The sequence below is a fragment of the Parasteatoda tepidariorum genome, chromosome 8 (assembly GCF_982258835.1).
Source record: "Parasteatoda tepidariorum strain Cologne lab strain chromosome 8, Ptep-v5.0, whole genome shotgun sequence".
NCBI lineage: Eukaryota > Metazoa > Arthropoda > Arachnida > Araneae > Theridiidae > Parasteatoda > Parasteatoda tepidariorum.
This window is the reverse complement of record NC_141762.1, coordinates 48348585-48372848: the sequence shown is the minus strand read 5'-3', so window position 1 is coordinate 48372848 and position 24264 is coordinate 48348585. Positions and strand designations below refer to the sequence as shown.

The following is a 24264-nucleotide window of genomic DNA, read 5'->3' as shown; positions in this document are numbered from 1 at the left end:
TGAATGAAATTCACTACACAGTTGAGTGGTAGTGGTACAAATAAATGATTAAACTTTCAAAGCAAACAAACAATAACAAGATATCGAAATCAGTATGTTGTGTAGCCACCACGCACCGCAAAAAGCTCTGCTACACGACGTGGCATGGAGTCAAGCAAATTTTGAATGCCTGTCTGAGTAAGAGCATTCCATATAGCTTGCATGTGTACCCAAAGTTCGTTCGTAGAAGCAACAGGACGAGGATCACGAGTAAGGCACCGACCAACGAAATGACACACATGTTCAATCGGTGACATATCAGGGGAATACGCAGGCCAAGGAAGAAGCTGTACCTGTCGCAATGCAAGGAAGGATTGAACAATCCTAGTAATATGAGGACGGGTATTGTCTTGTTGAAATACAGCGCCTGGCAAGGCTTGAAGGAAGGGAACAGCTTGGGGCTGTAAAACTTCCCTGATGTACCGGTTGTTTTTCAGATTACCCACAATTCGTAGCAATTAAGATCGTCCATGATATGCTATGGCACCCCAGACCATAACTCCGCGTGTTCGTCCACTGTGGCTTTCGATAATGCACTCCAGAAGGTGGCGTTCACCGGCATAGCGTCGGACACGAATGCGGCCATCATGGTACCACAAATTAAAGCGGGATTCGTCAGAAAACACGACACGCTGCCAATCAGCACGCCAGTTCCTTTGCTGATTGGCCCATTGTAGCCGCAGGCGGCTATGGTTTACCGTGATGGTGATCCTGTATAAAGGAGTCCTTGCGCGCAGTCCACGCTGCTGTTGACGTCTACGAATTGATGAAGCACACAATGAAACACCTGTAGCTATTGACCACTGTTCTGCCAGTTGTCTAGAGGGAGCCGTACGGTCTGTTAGCACCATGCGGACCAGGTGTCTATCATCGCGAGCTGACGTGACATTTCGGGGTCCACTCCCGGATTTCCGAGTTGTCTGACACTCGTCCGTCCACTGCTTCCAAACATGCATCACTGTGCTTCTGTTACGCTGCACACGAGCGGCTACTGCACGATAAGACAATCCAGCTTCACGAAGGCCGATGATTCTCTCTCTTTCAAACTCCGTAAGTTGTTAAAATCTCGCTCTCTTTCGTCGAAGAGGCATAAGTAAAGTCTGAACTAACGTTTGCCACTAGCTGATAACCATCGATAACCATAAATGCCTCGCTTCAGCCGTCTATTTATTCGGATCCACCCGCCGTTCAGAGGGCGCTGCTCAACATACGCATGCGCTACGGGTCTGAAATTCTAATCATTTGCATATTATGGTCTACTTTGCATTTCTTGAAAATTTCAGCTGACTCGCGTGAGTCCTTCATGGTGTTGCAATTTTCAAAAACATGAGTTTATATATACACTGAAGAGCCAGAAAAACTGGCATACCTTCCTAATATCGTGTAGGGAAGCCCGTATGGAAAGCCCATAATCATGATGTTTCATTGTATGGTTCGCACGCTGACACTCGTTGATGGCCCAGCATTGAAATCTGCTGCAATTTGTGGAAGGGTTGCACGTCTGTCACGTTTAATGATTCTCGTCAATCGTCGTTGATCTCGTTCTTGCATGATCCTTTTTACGACCGCAGAGATGTCGTAGATCTGATGTTTTACCGGATTTCCGATACTCACGGTATACTCGTGAAACGGTCGTAAGTGAAAATCCATATTTCATTGCTATCTCGGAGATGCTATGTCCCATCTGCCGTGCGCCGACTATAACACCACGTTTAAACTCACTTAAATCTGTATAACCTGGCATTGTAGCAGCAGTAACCGATCTAAGAACTGTGCTAGACACTCGTTGTCTTATATACGCGTTACCGATTGCAGCGCTGTACTTTGATTGGCTCCATACCCCTTTATTTGCATGCTCATCCCTGTACCAGTTTCTTTGGCTCTTCAGTGTATATATATCTTTATAAGAAGAGAGTGGTATGATAACACATAGCCAATCACAGAAGACTTCTGGTTAGTAACGCACAAAACAGCCAATCAAAATTGAGTACGCATGTGCGTGAAAAAATAATAATTTTTAATAATGCCGTCTGCAGAAGTGTTACAACTAAACTTACCAGCTAAATCTTGTTGCGAATTTTTATTTTGTATTGGATGTGTGAAATATATTGAACAGAGTCTACTTTAAAATACTTATATGTTTTATAAAAAAAATGGATGACCGTGAATATCTTAGGCGATATCACCAACGACATAAAGCTGAACATAATTCAGCAGCACAAAATAACCTGGAAAGTAATCGTAGTGCTATCAATACGCGGCGGCGGAATGCGCGGCGACGAAACGTTGAAGAGTCAAGACGTTTAAATGAAAACGAATAATATGGAAAAGAAATTGATAAAAAATCTTGTATATAAGGAGGTTTGGTAAATAATTATTAATTTTATCATTGTTTTTCCTTACTTTTAATTGCTTTTTACTTACTTTCAAAAAATCGTTCAGCCAGAAATATTAATTAACAGTTCATATTTTTTTGAGATATTTCTTAAATAATGCATAAAAGTGCAAATCATTGGTACACAAAATGATGAAAAATGTACATAGCTAGATTTTGTGAGTATTCAGAGATCTATTGCAAATAACTTTTAATTTTATTGTTTTTACCTTATTTTTTTATAACAATTCAGACAAAAATGTTTATTGATCATTGATAACATAATTATTTAATTTTACATTTGTTTTTTTATTAATATTCAATATGACAAAAAAAAATTAAAATTGCTTAATTTAATTTGTCGAATATTAGTTACATATAATTTTATTACATAATTTGCTTTTTGTCTGATTGAAACTAAAACATTTTGTCAGTTGACAGTACTGAAGTTAATTGGGCAATTACATGCAATGGTTTTTGCTTAAGAAATATTACTCAGCATCAACTTATTAATATTACATGTTTTAATTTGTTTGCCAGATTTTAAAGTTTTTTTTCATTAGGTTTTAATTGTTTTCAGTTAAAAGTTTAAATTACTGGAGGGGGATGAAACACCATATAGGGAGCGTACGACGTCCTATAAGATCAACAATGATTTGAGTTAGGGGTAAAAATATACTTGAGGGTGCTACTCGGTGAAGTTGGCGACTTATGTTTGGCACCATTCTTGTTTGCGCGGAACACCGTGGTAACAAAAATGGCTGCCAAAATATAATGATATTTCAATACAACATTGGAAAATTGCAACAAAACATCGGCCGAAACTTTATAAAATTGCAATGAACCCGATATGAGCAAAATTAATAAACCCAATAAAATGAATTTTGAATCGAAACAAAAATTAATGGAGTAAGCCTAGAAAGAAAAGGAAAAAAACAACTCACTTCTTCGTTAAGTTTGAATATCCTCAGATTTAGGTGCACCGAATTCTCTAATAGCAGTTAGATACTGTCTAAATTTATCATGAATAGAATCTGTGTACTACCTCCATCGCCACATAAATTCGGCGAAATACGAATCGAAAATGGCGTCTGTGGTACCGGACTGGTGATGATATTTTTTTCTAAAGTCCCTTTTTATGGCTGCCCACATATCTTCGATCTTATTGACCAGAAGCAAAAGTAACCTTGCCAGGCGGTATCCAACGTAGAACTAAAGGACCTCTGAAATTTCATATACCATTGAACATTTAAAAATAACGCTAAAATCTTAACCAATCAGAATCACGATTGGGTTTTAACATCGCCCAGCTTGGCGATCAACCGCGATCACAACTTCGCGAGAATCAAGGGGCACCCTCAAATATAGTCTACCCGAGTTAGGCTCTGCCACCTGTGCTTCGGATCACCGGCTAATGCCCTGTAGTAATGTGTTAAATAATATTGCTTCCTCGCTTTATATAAGTTTATAATATTGTTTGTTTTAAAATTGCTTTATATAAGTTTATAATGCTGATAATAAGGACCTCTGACATTTTACAATCCTATCATGTTTTCTCTATGTGATGCTAGTGCAGAAAAATTGCCAGCTAATCTCCTGGAAAACGGCTTTAATTTCATTCGAACAAAAATGTAATTGTTCAGTAATTATCGGGGGTTGGCGAGCGGATATATATATATATATATATATATATATATATATATATATATATATATATATATATATATATATATATATATATATATATATATGGCCAAAATTATACATAAGGAGACATTTTCGTCAATGTGTTATTTTAATATTTATGATGTACCTTACCCTCCACTTTAAATTTTTCAACTGCTGTACTGAAACACCCTGTTGGAATTTTTTTTTATCTCAGTTAATAGAATAAAAGAAGAATTAGGATTTAGTGTTCGAGGTTCGCTATCCACAGCAGACGGGAGTGGAGGAACTGCAGACGGAGTTAAGTTTCTTACTGGATTATTCAGAGGATCAAGGGTGAAAGCTAATCAGGAAATGGAGGAACAGGAGATGAAAATGGAGGAAGATCATGAATTTGAGGAACAGGAGATGGAAATGGAGGATCACACAGAAGAGTATTAAGAAGTTTTGAAGAATAGGAGACGGAAATGGGGGAGGATCAGGAAGTTGAGGAACAGGAAATAGAAATTGTGGATCAGGATGTGGAGAAACAGGAGTGATGGATCAGCAGGATTAGGAAGAAAAGGACGGGGCTAAGGAAGAATACGAGTGAGGAATAGCGAAAGAAGAGCTTTAAATGAGATATTAGAAACTTAGGACTCAATTTTAGTACGTTAGCTAGTTTCTTGATTCATAGTTTTTTTTTTATAATAAGTATTGGCATTGAGAAAATAGCAAAGAATTTGCCAAGAATGAGTTAGAAATCCATAGTTAGGTTAGCAACAGTTATAATTTATTACCAAAGTTATAATTCTCTTTCTATTTAACTAAATTGAGTAGTCTATTTTATAAACATTGTAGAAAATTTATAGTGGTTATTGAATATTATGTAAATGTGCATGTTAAAGAAAGAATAGATACGAAATTTGATTTCCGCTACAAATGGCTTCCGAGAAAAGGATTAAATTCAAGTTTAGTTATTAAATGTAAAAGAATATGTCCAGGTAACCGTATTTGTAAAGTATAGGAAACTTCGTAACTGCAACTTTGCTGGGAGAAAAATACTGAGTAGAATAGAGTTAAAAGCTTTATTCCTTATAAAAAAAAACAGATGTGTATGTAGAAAAACGAATGCAAAAAAATTACCTGCTATACTTTTAGTCATTATTGCTTTTATTAAGAGAATTGTTTTAAATAAAGACTGTTTCTTGTTGTGAAAGTTTATTTAGTTTATATGTATAACAATGGGATTTTATTTCAGTTGAAAAAAAATTTGATATTTTCATTAATTTGATTAATTCTCTATAAATTTCATTCCTTTTAACTTCAAAGAACTGCTGTTACATCTTTGTTATCCTGTATTTTGTGATAATATTTTGTGTAAGAAAATATTAATTATGCATTAAATGAGATGACTGTAGTTTACTCTCTGAGGTTGATTTTGTTTTTGCAACATTTAAAATTAAGATAGTTTAAATAATAATCAATTTATCCAGCTTTACTGCCTGGAAAAATATCATGTATATTCGTATATTCAGAACAAGCTGTATTTCTAAACTATTACAAATAAATATTTTACACAATAAAATGTTTTTAAAAGCATCTTATCTTCATGATTTCTTAAACATTTATAGCGAACAGAAAATAAACTTTTATGAATACTTCACAAAATAAAGAGCTGGCTGCTTTGTCCGACGAGGCATCTATTTTTTAGCGCATGGTCATTGTGGGCTTGGGTCCCCGCAATTTAACTCTTTATCAACAATAACTACGCATTATTATTTCCACTATTAGAATGCTGAGTTTTTACAGTTCCTCTAGTCAACTAAGAAACTTTATTCCATTAATTTTGCTTTTATACATAGTTTACTTTTTTATTTAAATATGTAACTATTACCTTAATTTAATAAGCGCCACTTGTGTGAATAATAGTACGGCGATTTTTTTTTCAAGACGAATTATTTCCACCTTTCCGTTAAAATTACTATTTAATACAAACACATTTTTTTATTCATTTCAATTACAGCAAATTTTAAATTGTTTAATTTTATAGAGGTGTCTAAGTTGATTTCCCTTCACTTATTTGTTCACTGAAAATCCATCAATAATCAATTCGCTAGATAGCAACCAATAGGAATGCATTTCCATTGGGATGGAAATAGGTATCATTCAATAATAATTGTGCAAACGGCTAGTCATTATTCACAATAGCAAAATTAAGACAATGGATTGGTTAATTCCACTCCATGATGTAGTTCAGCCTCTGACTTGGACATCTCTCTTAGAAACATATTTTGAAAGATTTATCTAACTCAAAATTAAAATAAGGTTTTAGATAACTTTTAAAACACTGAGCCCAAGCTTCTACTTTAAATGTGATCATTGAAATTATCTGACGAAACAAATAAAAATAAAGAAGTACATGAGGTAAAATCCTTCGTTTTTGATCAAATAGAGCTATAAGCCTAACAAACAACACTAATGTGATCTTTAAAATATTTAAAAAATAGAATCGTCTACAGTTTAATCTTAAACAATGGCTAACGCTTAACCGATGAGAAAATTTCATTTTTTTAATAGCTCTCTCAAATGATCTAATTGAAAATTTCAAAAGAATTTCAGGATCGAGAATCAACGTTAAAACCCCCAGACTCTGTCTTAGCTTCAGAAAGATAGAATAAACGGTTGTGGAGTTAAATAATAGAGGAACAGAAAATCTCAAGAACTCTTCAATTTATTTTTATGGATTACTATTTCATGTAAGCACGTTTAGTTAATATGTTAATCGTAAAATGAACGATTAAATATTTTCGAAAAAGCTGCAGGAAAAAATATTTGAAATGTAAAAACAAAAATTTTCGCAAGTGTTCTCTGTAAAACTCTCTCCATAATGACGAGCTCAGTTAGCCATCCAATTTAATAAAAGAAAAGTGAAGTTAAAACTAGGAAAACAATAAATTTCATAAAGTAAATTATGATAATTTCATGGAAAATAAGTAAAAAGTATCTAATAAACAAAATCTAATGTTTCGATTTAATCCTTCCTTTAATAAAAAACCTTTAATAAAGTAATAAACTTTTATAACTCGGAAGGTTTGTGATTAAACCCCACCTTTGTATCAGATGTTTAATTATATGTATTATAAAGGTTAATTAGGTCCCCAGAAATCCTGAAGTTTAAATTTTAAATTATAACATAGTTAAAAATTTGTAAGAAAATGCGATATTTGAAATACTTGATTTCATGTAAGCATCTCGATTTATTTCATTACTAACTTTTTCTTCTTTTAGTGGGTGACCTGTTACTTAAATAGCAGTGAGTAGTTTTTTTAATATTTAAAAGATTCCACATTTTGATTTGCTTTCGCTCTTTGAGTTCAACGCAACAGAGAATTATAGCAATGACGTCAATCAACTTAAAACATCAATATTTATAAAAGTTGAAATACAAAGTATTAAATAGCCCATAAGTGCAGCTATAATTCCATACTCTAGTCTTATAAGTTCTAAGATTCCCACGTTCTAAGATTACATTTCATGCTTTTGATGCATTTTATCATACCTCTGAAATTATCGTACCTCAGGAAATTATAAATCTATGTAATAAGCAAAACTATTTCCTTACTGTTATTAAAATTTCATATTTCAAATTATGAAAATATTATAATCACGTAATTAGAAATTTCAATGAAAAGTTGAATAAATTCGTAACTAATTCTGGGTTCTCTGTGATGCATTTCATCACAGCATTTTTTATCATCCTGATTTCAAAAGCAATCAAAATTTCCAAAGTTGCCAGTGAATGAATTTTTAATTTTAAACTTTGTATTTTGTTTAATATACAGTTTTGTTGAATTGAATTTAAACCAGTAAATAATAAGATTTTCATTCAACAAAGTTTAAATCATATTATCAAAAACTATTTTTTTGAATGATAAACGGATAAATTTAAGAGACTTACAGGGAAATCCGAGTTGTTACAACAAGACCAAGTGCAAACAGGACCTCCTATTTTATACAGAGTTTCACCTTCATCAGTCTGTACACTCAAATCAGGAAAGAATAGACTCCATTCTTGTTGAACTATTCCCAACAAGTTGTTTGGAGGAGAATATATTTCCAAACGCTGCAAACAGTTCCAAAATTTTAAAATCTCACTAGGTTACACTTCGCGATGTTTAAGGAAAGTTTTATTAAATATTCCTCAGTTCAGAATTTTTTTAAATCAAATTATGATTCATTGCTAAACAATTGAGAATTTTTCGAAATTTTTTTTAGAATACCGACCAACACAAATAGATTTTCCCTATACTTGCTAAGCAACAGACTAGTTTGTGGGGAAATGTCTGCTAAATGTGGTAGAATCTTCCTTTGGTATCAATTATTTTCAAAATGGTTTTAATTCCCATAAGTGAATTTTACTCTCTTTTTATTATTATTCCATTACACCAATTAGAAAATACTGTTAATAAAGTAATTGCAAGCAACCGTAAAATATATGATACAAATTCTAACATGGGAAACATTTTTACAAGAAAAGTTGAATAATATTTAATAAGATACTTTTTCAGAAACAATAGCTCAACTGTGTAAACAGATCAAAATTTTAAAATCTTACACTCCGCGATATCTAGGAAAACTTTTATCAAAGATTCCACTCTTTAGAATTTGTTTTCATCAAACTACGATTTGATAAAATTTTTAACATTTCCAACTGACACTAACAGGTTTTTCCTGTACTTGCTTAGCAGGAGACTTTCCCCTAAATATTGTAGAATCTTCCTTTGTTATCGATTGTTTTCAAAATAGTTTTAATTTCCATAGGTAAATTATTTGCTCTTTGTTTCATTATTATTCCATTATATCAATAAGAAAATACTAATAATAAAATAATTGCAAGCAACCGCGAAATACATGGTAAAAAATTCTAACATGGGTGTCATTGTTAAAAGAAAAGTTAGATGATGTTTAAAAAGTTATTTTTTCAGAAAAATTAATTCCAACTTGTATGGTACATTAATGATTAAAGTAACATTTGAGAAATAGCTTTTGCAACTTACTCTTAAACATCTCAATGAATACTTAAATATTTTAAAGCATGTTTACAAAATATCTCAACACATACTTATTTGTCCTACAGTGGACTGATCATTTCACGGTTACCAGTAGAGCACCGAAGTCAAGCATCACTGGCTGCGGTCAATGCAAAGAGACCAAGAGAGTACGGTATCAGTCCTTGTTAAACTGTTCAACCGTTAAGTGTTAGACTTCGTGCGCAAGTCATTGGGCTACCGAAGCGAGAGAGCAAGCTTTCCACAGAGGATTAAAAATTTAATGGTATGCCTTCGGATCATCCTCAGGGATGTTTACCAGGCCATCGCCATTGGCCCATTGTGCAGATCTAATGCGACACAAATACACAACCACAGCATACTTCTATTTTAAAAATAATTTATGACAGGTTGCCATTAGTTAAGAATATCATCATTTTTTTAAACAAAAATATACATGAAAACAACATTGAGCACATAGGGAGACATGAAAGCTACATTTAAAAACATACTAACTAAAACTATCTCGAATATGGCCAATAATTATTGTGGCTGTTTGGTATTAAAAAATAATCTATAAAACAATTTTATTTGATACTGAGGCATGAAAATGGTTTCTTGAGAAAAAGAAATGCATCTCATTGTAGTCAAATAAACTGTTTTTTGACCATCTGTTTTTATTTACTGTATTTTATTCCATCTTCAGCTCTTCTATATCTCAAAATTTCTTGGTGAGATTTCGGAAACTTTCTGATTTCAGTTCAAAAGATCCTAGTACGACTAAAGTTTTGGTTCACCGCTATGTTACATATATGAATAATATATGAACAATTTTTAAATTATTATCTCGACGCAGAATTTTTATTAAACATTTTTTCATATTTTTCTCAGTATTTTGAATTAATTTAGGTCAAAATAAGTGAAAAATATTATATTTAACATTTTAATAACTTATAGTTAAGAAATATATCATGAAATATCAGTGTCTTTTTCTGCGTTAAGGAGCAAAATCATCAAAACAATAAGATTTCAAATTTGCACTTATTTACACTTATTTAGATCTAAGAGATACAGTTTCTTCATCACTGAATTTTTTTTTCAATTTACAAAATCAATTAATAAATTTTTAAAAAATATGAATGGAAAAAAATTTTTTAACCTACTTTTTTATTTTTTATTTTAATTCAAATATAATTCCGATAATCTAATAGATTTTATAGTTAAAAAAATACCATAATATATTTCTGTTTGTAATCAGAGCGTCAAAAAATATATATAAAAGGGACATCAGTATAACATCTTTTAGTGACCGTAACCATAAAAGAAAGTAGAAACTTAAAAATCAAAATATATTTATTGTAATAATAATTTTTACCCAAATAAAATTGTATCAAGTAAAACTAGGTCTCTAGGCATTTTTGTTTTAGAAAAAAATATCGTTGCTTTATTTCAAATTACTTCTACGCGCCATTTCTTTAAAGCAGGATGATCAAAGTCGTATAAGGATGAACAAAGAATGATGATCTAAGTCGTATATAGTTTAATTTAAAACTCATTCTTTTAAAAGATGAAACTTACTCGCCAGTTTTAAACATTTGATCGTCGGTGGCGAGCTGGCGTATGAAACTTTTCACACATTTCATTTTAGTTCAAATATAATTCCGATAATCTAATAGATTTTATAGTTAAAAAAATACCATAATATGTTTCCGTTTGTAATCAGAGCGTCAAAAATATATATAAAAGGCACATCAGTGTCCCATCTTTTAGCGACCGTAACCATAAAAGAGAGTAGAAACTGAAAAATCGAAATATATTTATTGTAATAATAATTTTTACCAAAATAAAATTGTATCAAGTAAAACTAGATCTCTAAGCATTTTTTGTTTCAGAAAAAAATACCGTCGCTTGATTTCAAATTACTTCCACGCGCCATTTCTTTAAAACAGGATGATCAAAGAATGATGATCTTAGTCGTATATAGTTTAATTCACAACTCATTCTTTTAAAAGATGAAACTTACTCGCCAGTTTTAAAATTTGATCGTCGGTGGCGAGCTGGCGTGTGAAATTCTTCACATATTAATCACATTCCTTTAATATGCATAGTTTTTTCGAAGAAAGCCAATTATATTTTCAACGGTGGTCACTTTGTATGACTAGTCAAAAATTAATCAGAAAAAAGTACCTGTAAACAGCATGGAAAACAGCAACCCTGGCAGCGCAGTCCACGATACAGATGAATGACCTCTGTTTGGTATTCATCCACAATTTTTAGGTCAAGAGGCCTCTTTTGGTGACATAGGTTACGAATGCAGCAATTTGAACCTGAAATTAGTATGCGTGAAACTTAAGCTTGCACTTTTTGTCTTAATTATTGATCTAGTAGTGATCGCATAATAACGCACTAAGATCCACTAATAATGAACTCTAGGGCTAACCGTGAGTATGCAATTTTTCTAGTGCAGATGATATATTAAGTTACTATAGCAGACACGAAAACGTACTTTTCTTTTCTTTTAAATTGATTTAGATTCTTGACTCTAATGTAGAAAATATGATCTAATTATTGAAACTCTGAATTTGAATTTCTTTATGTTCAATGCAGTTTTAATGTGCTTCGTCCTACATGTGTAACTACACTCTTGTCAATGTATTAGGGATAATGTGAGCTCTGGCATATAAAGGTTCAGAAACAAAACAAACCTGACTTATTCATTAAGCCTATTTATTAATCAAAAGATAAGGAATAAAAAAAGGTGCTTGTATGATATCATTCATGAAAAATATGATTTTGCTCGATGGGGCAATTAAAAGTAATATTTCCTTTACGAAAACTTAATATTACAAAGTTAATATGATAGTAAATACATTCTATTTCACCATTACGATGAAATACAGTCCGTACAACGCATAGGCAGGCTGAGTATCAAATTATCAAGTTGATCTTAGGGAAGAATACCCTACTCAGCAAGCAATGCTCTTAGAAGTTCCGGTGTACATGTCGAAGGTAGTTGACGAGCTACACTCATTGGCCAAGCATGTCCTATTCATGCTCTAACGGGTTCAAGTCAGGTAAATATACTGGCCATTCCTAATATTTTCAGATTGAAGGCATTCGTTTACGTTGTTTGCTAGAAGAGAACTGGCGTCCACAAACACAAATTCTGCACCCATGACAAACACAAATGGCACCCCTGAGGAATACCGGTACTGGTAATCAAACGTACATGTTGTTTTAGAATAATGCCCGGATATATTTGGACTGTTATGGTTCCGATTTAAACATTCCGCTTCTTTTGGCAACTACTGGTAAATACCAGTCTTCATTTGGCGCTTATAACTAGGGGGGCGACCAGTAACGTAACATCTACTGAGATTTCCATCATCTTAGAATCGCTGTCAAGTCCTAAATAAAACTTTTTGGGCAATTCCAAGTTCCTCAGCTATTTCCACCAGAAAAGGCCAACATTTCAGGGTGCTAATAGTTTTATGACGCAAAAAAAAATCATCAACATGCTTCAATTTGACTTTTTTTCTACCATTCTTCATTTGCCCTCTCTTACAGTCTCGTCATCGTGACATACTATCGGCGTCATCTGGTGGTTTCCTATAACTTGCATATTCTTCTTCAGGATGGGCGTGGTAGTTATACTGGTAAAATTTAAACTTCCCACGTCAAAATGCTTGATGGTTTTCCATTGATGAAACAACATAATCTTGATGGTAATCATCAATAATTCCATCATAAACCATTATATTTTTGATGGTAACCAACATAAGTAACCATCACCCCCAAAGTAGGAATTTCGACTGATTTATGATGGTCCAACATAAGAATAGCAACTTGTTTTGATGATTTGTTCATGTTAATCCGGAAGAAATTTCCTCATCCTTTCCTAGAAATCAAATGGGATGATCATGAACAACCATCATCCCAATATAGGAGTTCGAACTGATTTATGACTGTCCAACATTAAAAAAAATTGTTTTGATGGTATATTCCTGAGAACCAACAAGAATTCCCACTAAGCCATCATGGAAATGTATAGTTGGAACCATCATGGATTGTTGGTTCATGAGAATCAAACTTCTATTGTTAGTTAACCATTATAGCATTAAAGTATCATTTTCAATCATCGAATTATGGAAGTTTGTTGCCATATCAAAATCCATGAACGCATAATGGAAAATGTTGGATGATGGTGACCATCAAATGATGTTGGGCAATCGTGAATCGCACTAAAACCAATATAAAACCATCAAAATGTTTTGAACGGACAATCAAGAATTTTGACTTCGATAGCGAGTTCAATTTTCGTGCGATTCTGATTTATTCTTTATTTATGAACATGTGTGCATTTAAGCGAATCAAAAAAAAAAATTAGCACGCAATATTGTAAAATTCATTTATTTAAAAATAATTTAAAGGACAATATAGTTTTATAATATTATTTATTTTATTATTTAACGACGATTAAAAAAAATTTAGAATTGTAAATATACACAAAATGCAACCTCAACCATTGGGGATACCTCTATCCATATTTTGAAGATCGAAAATCTCATCTGAATCTGTTAAAAGCAAGGTACATTTTACGCAAGGAAAGTACGTTCCTATGTGTGACTTCGTAACTAGAATCATCCTCTACTTCAGAAAAAATAAATCTAGAAGATTAGATAAATCTAGAATAAGATTTATGCTTATCTTCTAATACTATAAAGATTGGGTCTTGTTTGATACTGCGATATCTAGATCAAACTTCATTTCGGTGTTCTGTATTTTATTTCGCATTATTACTCTGTTTCTTCTATTCATATTTTTCAATTTGCCTTTGCAGAGTTGGAACTTATTTTGTACTCATGTAACAAACATGCTTAGCCGTATTTATTTGCTTTTAGGATTAAAAAAACTGAACGGAAATGTATGAAATAAAGTTCATGAATAAACATACAGGGTGATCAGAAAAGAATTTGTGCCAGAAGTAAAATACAACGAAAAATGGGTCAATAAATAATGTGTTTATCTTATTTAGGGAAAAAAAGACATATATTCTAAGTTTACGGAAACGCAAATTCAATTTGTCTGTCATTAAAAAACAATATATATATATATATATATATATATATATATATATATATATATATATATATATATATATATATATATATATAGCCATTACATTATGACCACCCTGCATCTGTAACAGCCCAGGTTTTCATGGTTTCTCGCCAGGAACAATGTTTTCATGGGGCACATTAGAACCCATAATCCTCATGGAACTTGAACATAGTTGCAGACCAGGTTCACCCATTCATGGCAACAGTTTTTCCTGCGGGGGATGGTGTTTACCAACAGGATAATGCACCATGTCATAAGGGTCGAATCGTCGAGGAACATTCCATTGACTCTTAAGTCATGTCTTGGCCCCCAAATTCACCTCACCTTAATCCAATAGAGCATTTGTGGTCCTACTTGGAAAACCAAATTCGTGCTGCCACGCTACCCCCTCGCAATGTAAGGGAATTGCAGGATCAGTTGGTGAGCGCTTGGTAGCAGATACCTCAGACTACCTATCAACACCTTGAGGAATCAATGCCACGGCGGGAGCTGGCAGTTTTTAGGGCAAAAGGTGGTCCTACATGTTATTAGCAGAATGGTCATATATATATATATATATATATATATATATATATATATATATATATATATATATATATATATATATATATATATATATATATATATATATATATATATATATATATATATATTACCGAAAATTGTTTATCTAAAAGAATGGGCTGAAGAGTTTTTGACGCATTTCGATTTTCTAATTACGTTTAATTGCTTCATAAGAAATAAAAAATAACAAATCCATAAGTTAACAAACTTTCAATAGCCTTGTAAACATCTCGTCCTATACTGTCTTTAATAGTATATGAATTTTTGTACCCGCAATTCGTCCATCCTGAAATAATAAGTACACATTTGTAAGATTCTACTTGACAAAATACAATAAAAATGAAGTTAACGTTATGATTTCATATTTATGTGACGATTGAAATACACTGGTTTTTAAAATTAAATTAAAACTCGTATATTTCGTGAATCCACACTCATACATGACGGTCATCACTACTCAAATTAAATCTGGATTCATCACTGAAGACGACCTGATTCCATTCGGTTGTAGTCAAATTCTGTCAAGAGCAACGCCTCTCCAAACGGTGGCAACTGTAGGTGTTGTTGTTGTAGTTAATTTACGTCGCACTACAGCTGCACAATGGGCTATTGGCGACGGTCTGGGAAACATTCCTGAGGATGATCCGAAGACAAGCCATCACAATTTTGATCCTCTGCAGAGGGAATGGCACCCCGTTTCGTTAGCCCAACGACCTGCACGAGAAGTCGAGCACTTTACGGTAGAACAGTTTAACGAGGACCCATACCGCACACCCTCGGTCTCTACGCAGACTGATCCAAGTGGTCTCCCACCCGGTGATCTTCTGTGAACCGTGTCTTAATGATCAGTCCACAGCGGAACTGCAACGGTAGGTGAGTGTCACTCCTGCCTCCACTGTACTGCAACACAGAGCTTATACAGCTGGTGTAATGGTATGGCGTGCCATCCATTACACCAGCTGTAAGATGTCACTAACTTATCGCTTGGCTGTCTTGGCTCTCTGGATCAATATTATTCCCAATATTGATCCAGAGAGCGAAGACAGCCTAGCGATAAGTTAGTGACATCTTGCAGTCATATGCGTCGCCACTCAAGGTAGAGCTCTCAGAAACGAGATATCGCTGGACATCATGCGTTACTTAAATGCGTCAATTTCCGACCGTATTGCATTCGCGCAGAAGGTTGTCCAAAAAATGAAGATCTTCGAGCAATAAATGATAATATTACATTGTGAATAATTTTTATTGGCTAAAGTAAATACTGAAAGATAATGTATATATTACCTTCGTGGGTTAGAACCTTTTGACACACAATAAGTTTATCAACCGCCGAAAGATATCTGAGCAAGCGATTGTTCTCCGACGATTCAATTCTGCTGTCATTTACACCTGAAGCAGAAAATATGACTTTAAGTATAAATTAAATATATTTCAATATTTGATTATCACATCAAAATGCATTTTCTACATATCATCAAAAACTTTGTTTGGTCACACATACAAAAATTTTCAAAATGTTCTCATGTGCAAGGATGCTCTTGAACAGACTTCAAGTCTAAAAAACGCGTTTATGCACCTTTAAAGACTTGAAGTAAATAAGTCAAGCCAATAAAACACTTATAATAAAACGTTGTCGAATGACAATTGTCAATATTTCACTATTAATTGTCAAATTGACAATATTGAAATCAAATTATCAAAACGGAACACAAAAAGAAAATATTAAATGTGTGGTGTTTTTGTTGCCAATGTTAATTTACAGAATGTTTTAAGAGTAACATCGTATTTTGAGGTTTCCCAATTTTTTTAGTTGTGCACCTTTTTTCTACATTTTTTAAATGCTTATTCGTTGGAATTGCAACTTTTAAAATCACAGCTTCTCGTAGGTATGAAAATGCAAAGAGAAAGAAACAAGTGTTTCATCGTGGTTATAACGACAGTTTTGTCAACCATAATAATAATAATAACATATTTTTCAGCTTGAAGTCATATTGCAAAGTTCTTTTTTAAAGCTTAGAGGTAGATAATAGAAAGATATTCATTTGATATAAACTACAACATTTGTATATTCATGTTTTTTTTTTTTGGCCATTTTCCAAGACTAGGTATTAGTGAGTTAATAAGCACAGTAGACAGGCATTGCGCAAATTTTGTTATTATTAAGATTAGTTTTAATAAACAATCCGAAATAAAGCATTAAAAATATCTAAAAAAATCAAAAATTTGAATAAGAAAAACATGATAACTGATAATTATATCGCATATATTCATATAAATAAATAAAAATTGTCACATTATGGATAAATTGAGGGGAACACTATGATACTTTTATTTATTGATTAATTAATTCTCGATGACTTACACTGTGGGTTACTTTTTTCTATGATGCATAAGATTTTTTCAATAAATCTTAGATATTCTCGCATCGCTGATTTCAAAGAAGAACTCACTCATAAGATGATCTTGGATAAACGTTATTACTGATTAGTTTTTAGAAGCAAATACAGATTTCTTTTTAAAAAAATCTGCATACTTTACGAGAAAAACACAATTGATATAGTAAAATAAAAAAAAAAATTGATTTTAAACATTAGTTGTATTTATTTGTAAGCAAATGAATCCAATAATAATAATGAAATTAAAACGAACTGGTACAATTTTTCTAAAAGAATTTCGTGTTTTAATATTTAAAGTAAACATAAATGAAACTCAATGTATGAAACAATTCGTATTTACCAATCATTCGTCATTGTGCAAAAAATAAATTTGTCATACGAGATATTTCTCTCCTAATGTCCTCTTAAAAAAGTCAACTGCTAGGAAACTTCTAATATGTCAGTGTTTCCCAAAGTGTGGTACGCGTACCCCAGGGGTACGGGAACAGTTTAGCGGGGGTACGCGTTCTTATGCGAAATATTTCGCAACAAAAGAACATTTCAAAAAATTTTATTTAAAAACAAAGCTAGCCATGAAAATTTACGACCTTGATTTTTCTATTGGCCATTTTTTGCAGAGTTAACAGTTAATAATTAGTGGCATCAACAGCTAGTTGTGATTTTTAACTTTTGTGCAATTTCTTATTGTTAAAAATGGATTAATTTTTTTGGTAGTGCTACACAGCGCTACGAAAAATTTAGAAAGGGTACACAAAAGTCATAAGTTTGGGAAACACTGTAGTATGTGATAATGCTAAATTTTGAAATGTGTTGATGATCCATATTGTTTTCAAATTGTCATTTTGATATCCACTAAGATAAAATAAAAACAGCTGCTTTTGATTAATCATCATCCGCTTTTCCGATGACTATTGCATTTGCGCGAAGCGAATATCTCTACCAAATAATCGGTAGCCAAAATTCGCTGCATAAAAGCTTTCAAGTGCGTCCTAATTGTACAATCTGTAGTTCAGTGTCCCGACCGGAGGGCATTCTAAATAATCAAATTTCCCTTCCTTAACAATCAATTTCTTAGACAATGGATGGTATGTCCAGAATCTCGGGCTCGCTCTATACATAAAAATATCAACCGGAGACACGCCACTTACACGCTTTCCAATACAAACAAAATCAGCTATTATGGAAAAGATAATTGTAAGACACAAAACCCTGCTGTAGTGCTTTCTCTGAGAAGGGAATTTTCTGCCATGTCAGCTCTTTTATAGTAAATCCTATTTTCTTTGAATTTATTTAACTTTTTATGTCGCGTTCAATAAACAACAGTTTAGTGCATATTTTTTCTTTAATTTCTTGTTTTGATGTTCCTTATTCGGTTTTAGAAGCAGGCAATGCCACGCAATATATTTTTCATTCTAATTCAAACATTTAATATGCAAACATTTAATATACCGACTATAATGCAAATAATCCTTGAGTGAAAAAGATAATTATTTTGGAATTTTTGGTAAAAGAAACAAATAAATATCTAGATCATACGCACCTGGCTGATTTGTTATCACAGCTTCCCTGGGTATTGAATTAAAATCATCAGACATACTTTGAATTTTGCGTTAAGGTTTGACCATAGAATCACTTTGAGAAAAGCTCAATTCGTTAGTACTTCATTGACCTTTAAAAAAATTACATAAAAAAGGTCTTATTATAGAAAATAGCATTTGAACATTGTGCAACTAAAAATGGAACGCTTTGAATAACTTCCGATCTATTGATCGGATTTCATGCACTTACACTCAATTTTCAATCTTAATTAATCGAGGGCCTAACCTTAAATATGCTAATTAATTAATACAAATGATATTTTAAATTACTAAATATATCACAAGAATGTAAACATATCTTTTTTCGACGAATTTGAATACTTGATACCCATAAAAAATATATGGGACAAGTTACAATCTGGGAAATATGGTACCAATAGTTTTAACAGGAGAACGATTAAAAATTTTGACCCTATTTCTCTTATTTTTTTTTAATTTCGCCATATCTTGAGAATTTTCCAGGCGAATCAAAATACATTTTTGTACAAAATTATGAAATTCGTATGTCCGAGTATCATTTTATGTGAAAAAAACAAATAGTAATTGATTATTATTATTTTAAGCAATAGTTGTGGAAAATGAGAAGTTGAATTGTAAGGTATGCAAATTTATACATTGCATTAACGAATTTAAATGGCAAAACCCAAAATTTGAACAAAAATGGTAGAATAGATTATGAGTTATCAAATTTTTAAAAAAAAGTCCTACAGTTAAATTTCAATTTCTCCCGTCCTTCTTTATTCAAAAACTTCCTTTTATTTGTCCGATTTCCATAGTTTTTTGCTAACAGAGATGTTTCATTTAAGCACTTTTTATTCTATCGTAACTCATTTAAGATTGAGAAATATATAAATGACACAGTAAAGAGAATAAAAGGATAAAAGAAAAGAAAAAAAACATGGAAAATTAAGAAAAATTATAAGTTTTATTCACTGTTCATAAGCTGCATGTATATAGAACTCATAAAATAAGTTAAAAATGTGGAGAAAACATAGAAAAAATATAATAAAGATTTCTAAAAAAAGTAGAAAAAAAAATAATAAAAAATAAAATTTCGTAAAAAAAAAAAAAAGTTTATTATTTAAATAAAATTAAAATAATTGTATTAAAACTGTTAAATAAATTTATTTAAATATTTTTTTGAAATGCTTTTTTTTTCGTTCTTTTTTAAAAAATTACATTTTGAAATTTTTTTAAAAAGTTTACTTGTAATTTTATTCAAATCTTTCGTGAAAATAAGAAGTAATTTGTAAAAATATAGGTTAGTTGCTTTTATAATTATATTTGTACAAATAATAACGTATTAATAAAAGTGCCAGAAGCGAGGAAATGAAGAAATAAAATCTCATCATCAGCTCACACCATTATAGCCGCAAAAAAGAGTGCTTTCTAACATTGTATTCATATACCTAAAGCAAAATATATCAATACAATAGAAATATTGATATATTTTGATATTCATGCTAACTTTAAATTAAAATAAAAATTTATGTTAATTTTTCAAAGAAATAAAAATTAAGATTTATAAAAAAACTCAATGCATTTTAAAGAAAGTTTTTCTTTAAAGATTTTTGTAAAATCCACTTAAATAGGTTTGAATGTCTAAAAAAATGCATAACTGAGTATATGATGGTTAAGGCACACGTTACCCAACCTCGCCAAGCTCCTTAATGATCAGGTTCGATCAGTTTCGTTCATTAGTTACATTTCCTAGCTGCTGGCACTTTTATAAATACGTTATTATTCATACAAATATAATTATAAAAGCAACTAACCTATATTTTTACAAATTTGTTCTTATTTTCACGAAAAAATTAAATAGAATTACAAGTGAGAACAAAATGCATAGTTTTAAAAAAGAACAAAAAAAATTTAAAAAAACACTTTAAAAAAATATTTAAATAAATTTATTAAACAGTTTCAATACAATTCTTTAATAAATACAACCCCAGAGCAGTTTAAATATGGTTTTGCAGCACTAATAAAAAGGTGGGAAGATGAAAAAACTGCATCGAGTTCAATGAGTTTGAAAGGTGTGGCTTTGTATTATATTTTAAGAAAATGCATTGAAAAGAACGCACCAAATCTTTTCCTCCTTCCGTTTTGAATGGACTTTTCAAGTTCATTCCACTCCCTTTCAAATTGCTCAACTTTTTTTTCTTCCCTCTACCTTCTTACGAACGCTTACGAGTTCAAACGTTTCAGTGTAGAATGTTCACCCTACTGGTTTCCATTATAATTTCCATACGTCAAAATTAATGTTAACGCAGGAAGATAATTAAATTATGATAATATATGGTTGTCTTAATTAGGAAAATTTAAAGTGACACAATGAAAGAAACAAATTAAATATTATAATAATTCCAATAATAATAAAAAAAAAAACATATTTTTTTCTATATATTTTATTCAAAGCTGAATTTTCATCAGTTTTAATTCTAACACGCATTTAATACACAGATATAGGCTGAAATAAGTTTTACTTACAGCTACATTAAAGAATTCATCAATAAATCTGCCTTTTAATATTTAGAAATAAAGTTTTTTAGACAACCGAAATTTGAAACGCAAATGATGAAATCTATGTGTTATATTAATCTACCATAACCTGAATGAAACTTAGCTAGTGAGGAAATGAATATAAAAGGTTACCAAGCGCGTGCGACATTTGTTTTGGGTTTCCCTTGACAAGGGAGTGGCGCTAGTTTCGATTTATTTTTCTTTGGGCGAATACGCACACATGACGTCACAACTCAAACAAGATAATAAAAAACGACTGCTTTCTGGGGAAGAGCCATGGAGTCTAGCGGGCATGACGAGGGGATAGGAAGGGGACTATGGCACCAGTGATCCAAGCGATGACTAAATATATTTAATTTCTAAATCTGCTACTGGATGAATATTATGAATTATATTTAAAAAAATTTCTTTTTCATTAACTAAATACTTGGTTAAAGGGAAATAGAACTCCAACAAATTCTGTTATAAGTCATTAAAATGCATAATTTTTTTTTTTTCAAATTAGGAACATTTTTTTGGGATTTTCATATGCAATTTTAGAATAAATTTAAAATATGGATTTTCTTTCAAATTTAATAAATTCCCCCGAGCAGAGACTACATTGTTACACCCTTTTTCTCAGGGGCGACTAGTCGAGAAGTTTGACCACGCTGCTCACCAGCACACGTGTATTAAAATTTTAATATATATATATATATATATATATATATATATATATATATATATATATATATATATATATATATATATATATATATATATATTCTCTCTCTTGACTCTCTTATACAACTTAAAATTTTGATACAAACATTTAGATATTTAAATTTTTTATAATAAGATAATTAACCGGCAATATTTTATCATTCTCTTTTTCTCGTTTTTTTTCTTTCTTTTATTTTATTTATTGATTTTCTTTTTCTTTTGACATCAAGTAAAGCACGAGCTAATAAAATGAAAATCTAAAGAGGTATGCAATTTTTCTACAACAATGGATTGATATTAATTTTTTAAAACGAGGAAAAAGTTTAAAAAAATTGTTGAACAAAGCGATTAAAATTGCAATAAATTTTGAGCAACTTAAAATTTCAAATTCCATAAACATGCAATTTATTGATTAAAAATCATTAAAAACAAATTAAGAAATAGTAAAATAAAATTAAAATTTTAAGAACAAAATATACTCTAAAAAGGTAAAATTTACATTTTTGTCAGAAAAGGTGATAATAAATAACTTCCATCATCACTATAGAAAATTTCCCGTAAGAAAATGATGCGCACTATCTAGGCTTACGCTTTGAGTGTTTGATCACACAAAAATAGAAGTTCTTCTCTTTTTTTTATTCCAGTTGAAAAAAGTAGATTGTGGTACATTTATTTCATTATTAAATTTATTGTGCATGTACATATTGTTGTGCATATGCATGTTGTTCATATACATATTTTTAACCTTAAGATCCAGATGGGTGACCGTTTATATTTTTTTCTAACATTCTAAGTTACATGCAGAAATATATTTTGTTATTTTTTAATTATAAAAAAAAACAATCTAATGGTTACTTAAAGAAATCCGTTAAAAGATAATCGAATTTTTATCTGTACTAAAATATAAAATCCAACATTAGTAGTCTGAAATAGTTTTTTCATTCTTATTTAAAAATGTATCAATAGTTGAGTCTGTAAATTAAAAAAAAATTCGATGATACATAATTCTTTTTCTTAGATCTGCAACGAAGTGCATATTTGAAATATTGTTTAGAACTGTTCCATTTTTGAAAGATTCTACTTTTATCGCAGGAAATAATACTGGTGTTCCCTGATGTGCAAAATATATTCTATATTATAAATTATAAATTATCTTATAAATATATTTTATATCATATATAATAAACTATTATTCATTTTATTGTGCAAAATATATATCATAACCATAAATTTTTAAACTGAAAGGTATAATATTTTTTACTTTATTCAATTTTAATTAATACAAAATAATGTTAAAAATTTCAAAATATGTTTGAAAAAATTCTACGTCAAGGGATTAAGGGGCAAAGTTGCATTCTTTAACATTTGTATATGACACATTAGTTGCCAATTTCCATATAGAAATAAACGTGATTTTAGTGCAATATAGATAGCTATGTACCATGTTTGTGATTCATTCCACACAAAATGCATAAACTTGCATGAAACACATAAAAAAATTGTTTTTTCAAAACGAATTTATTTTTTAGAATAATTTATAAAATACATACAAACAAAGATTAAAGAAACAATATTGTTTGCAGGATTTAAATAGTTTAATACAATATTGTTTACAGGAAATTACGATATTGTTTACAGAATCAATATTGTTCACAGGATTTCTCAAAATTAGACATGTTTTTGGTTTCTAAACTCCGTCAACACTTTATTCAAAAAACGTAGATTTATTTTTTATTGTTTTAAGAAAACTTTGTATGTACCTAAATACATGATAAAAATTGTTATCAAACTGAGATTTTATTTAGAAATTTGAGTAATTTTGAATAAAAATAATTTAGTAAAAGAAAAAAAAACATTCTGGGTTGATCTTTGAAACACAATTCGTGGACTACACTACTAATGGACTCACTTCTAAAGGTATACATTGTTTTATTAAATTGAAAATATGTATATACATTGTTTTATTAAAATGATATTTATAAAGTTAAATTTTTTTTTAAGATTTTTTTTTCTCTTAAAAATTATTAGTTCCTTCTTTATAATATCTCCAATTTTCATTGTTTGAATTTGACTACTTTTGAATTTGAGCCCTTCTGTACCATGTCTAAAGCACAAACCTCCCAATCACCAAAATTGCAGTTTCGTGCTTTCTACCAGGTCCCAACCAATTCTTCGTTTAATCGTATTGAATCAAACTTAATTTACAGTAGAATTAGTGCATATCAAATCTCATACTTAAACAATGACAAATCACA

General features: G+C 31.0%; 1 protein-coding gene across 3 annotated transcripts in view; it reads right to left on the bottom strand.

Moving 5' to 3' along the window:
• The window catches only part of LOC107436814 (phospholipid scramblase 2), a 102226-nt gene extending 80626 nt beyond the window's left edge, over positions 1–21600 (bottom strand). The window contains exons 1-6 of one of the 3 annotated variants that reach the window (XM_087150247.1): positions 21275–21586; positions 18730–18858; positions 16078–16182; positions 15002–15079; positions 11296–11435; positions 8019–8183 (exon numbers count right to left, since the gene is read on the bottom strand). In XM_087150247.1, the coding sequence (XP_087006373.1) occupies positions 8019–8183; positions 11296–11435; positions 15002–15079; positions 16078–16182; positions 18730–18784 (543 nt within the window). In that variant the 5' untranslated portion in view covers positions 18785–18858; positions 21275–21586. Of the gene's footprint in view, positions 1–8018; positions 8184–11295; positions 11436–15001; positions 15080–16077; positions 16183–18729; positions 18859–21274 lie in introns of all 3 variants that reach the window. The other 2 variants (XM_087150248.1, XM_087150249.1) reach the window with 2 other exon arrangements.
• Between the last annotated feature and the right edge of the window lie 2664 nt (positions 21601–24264).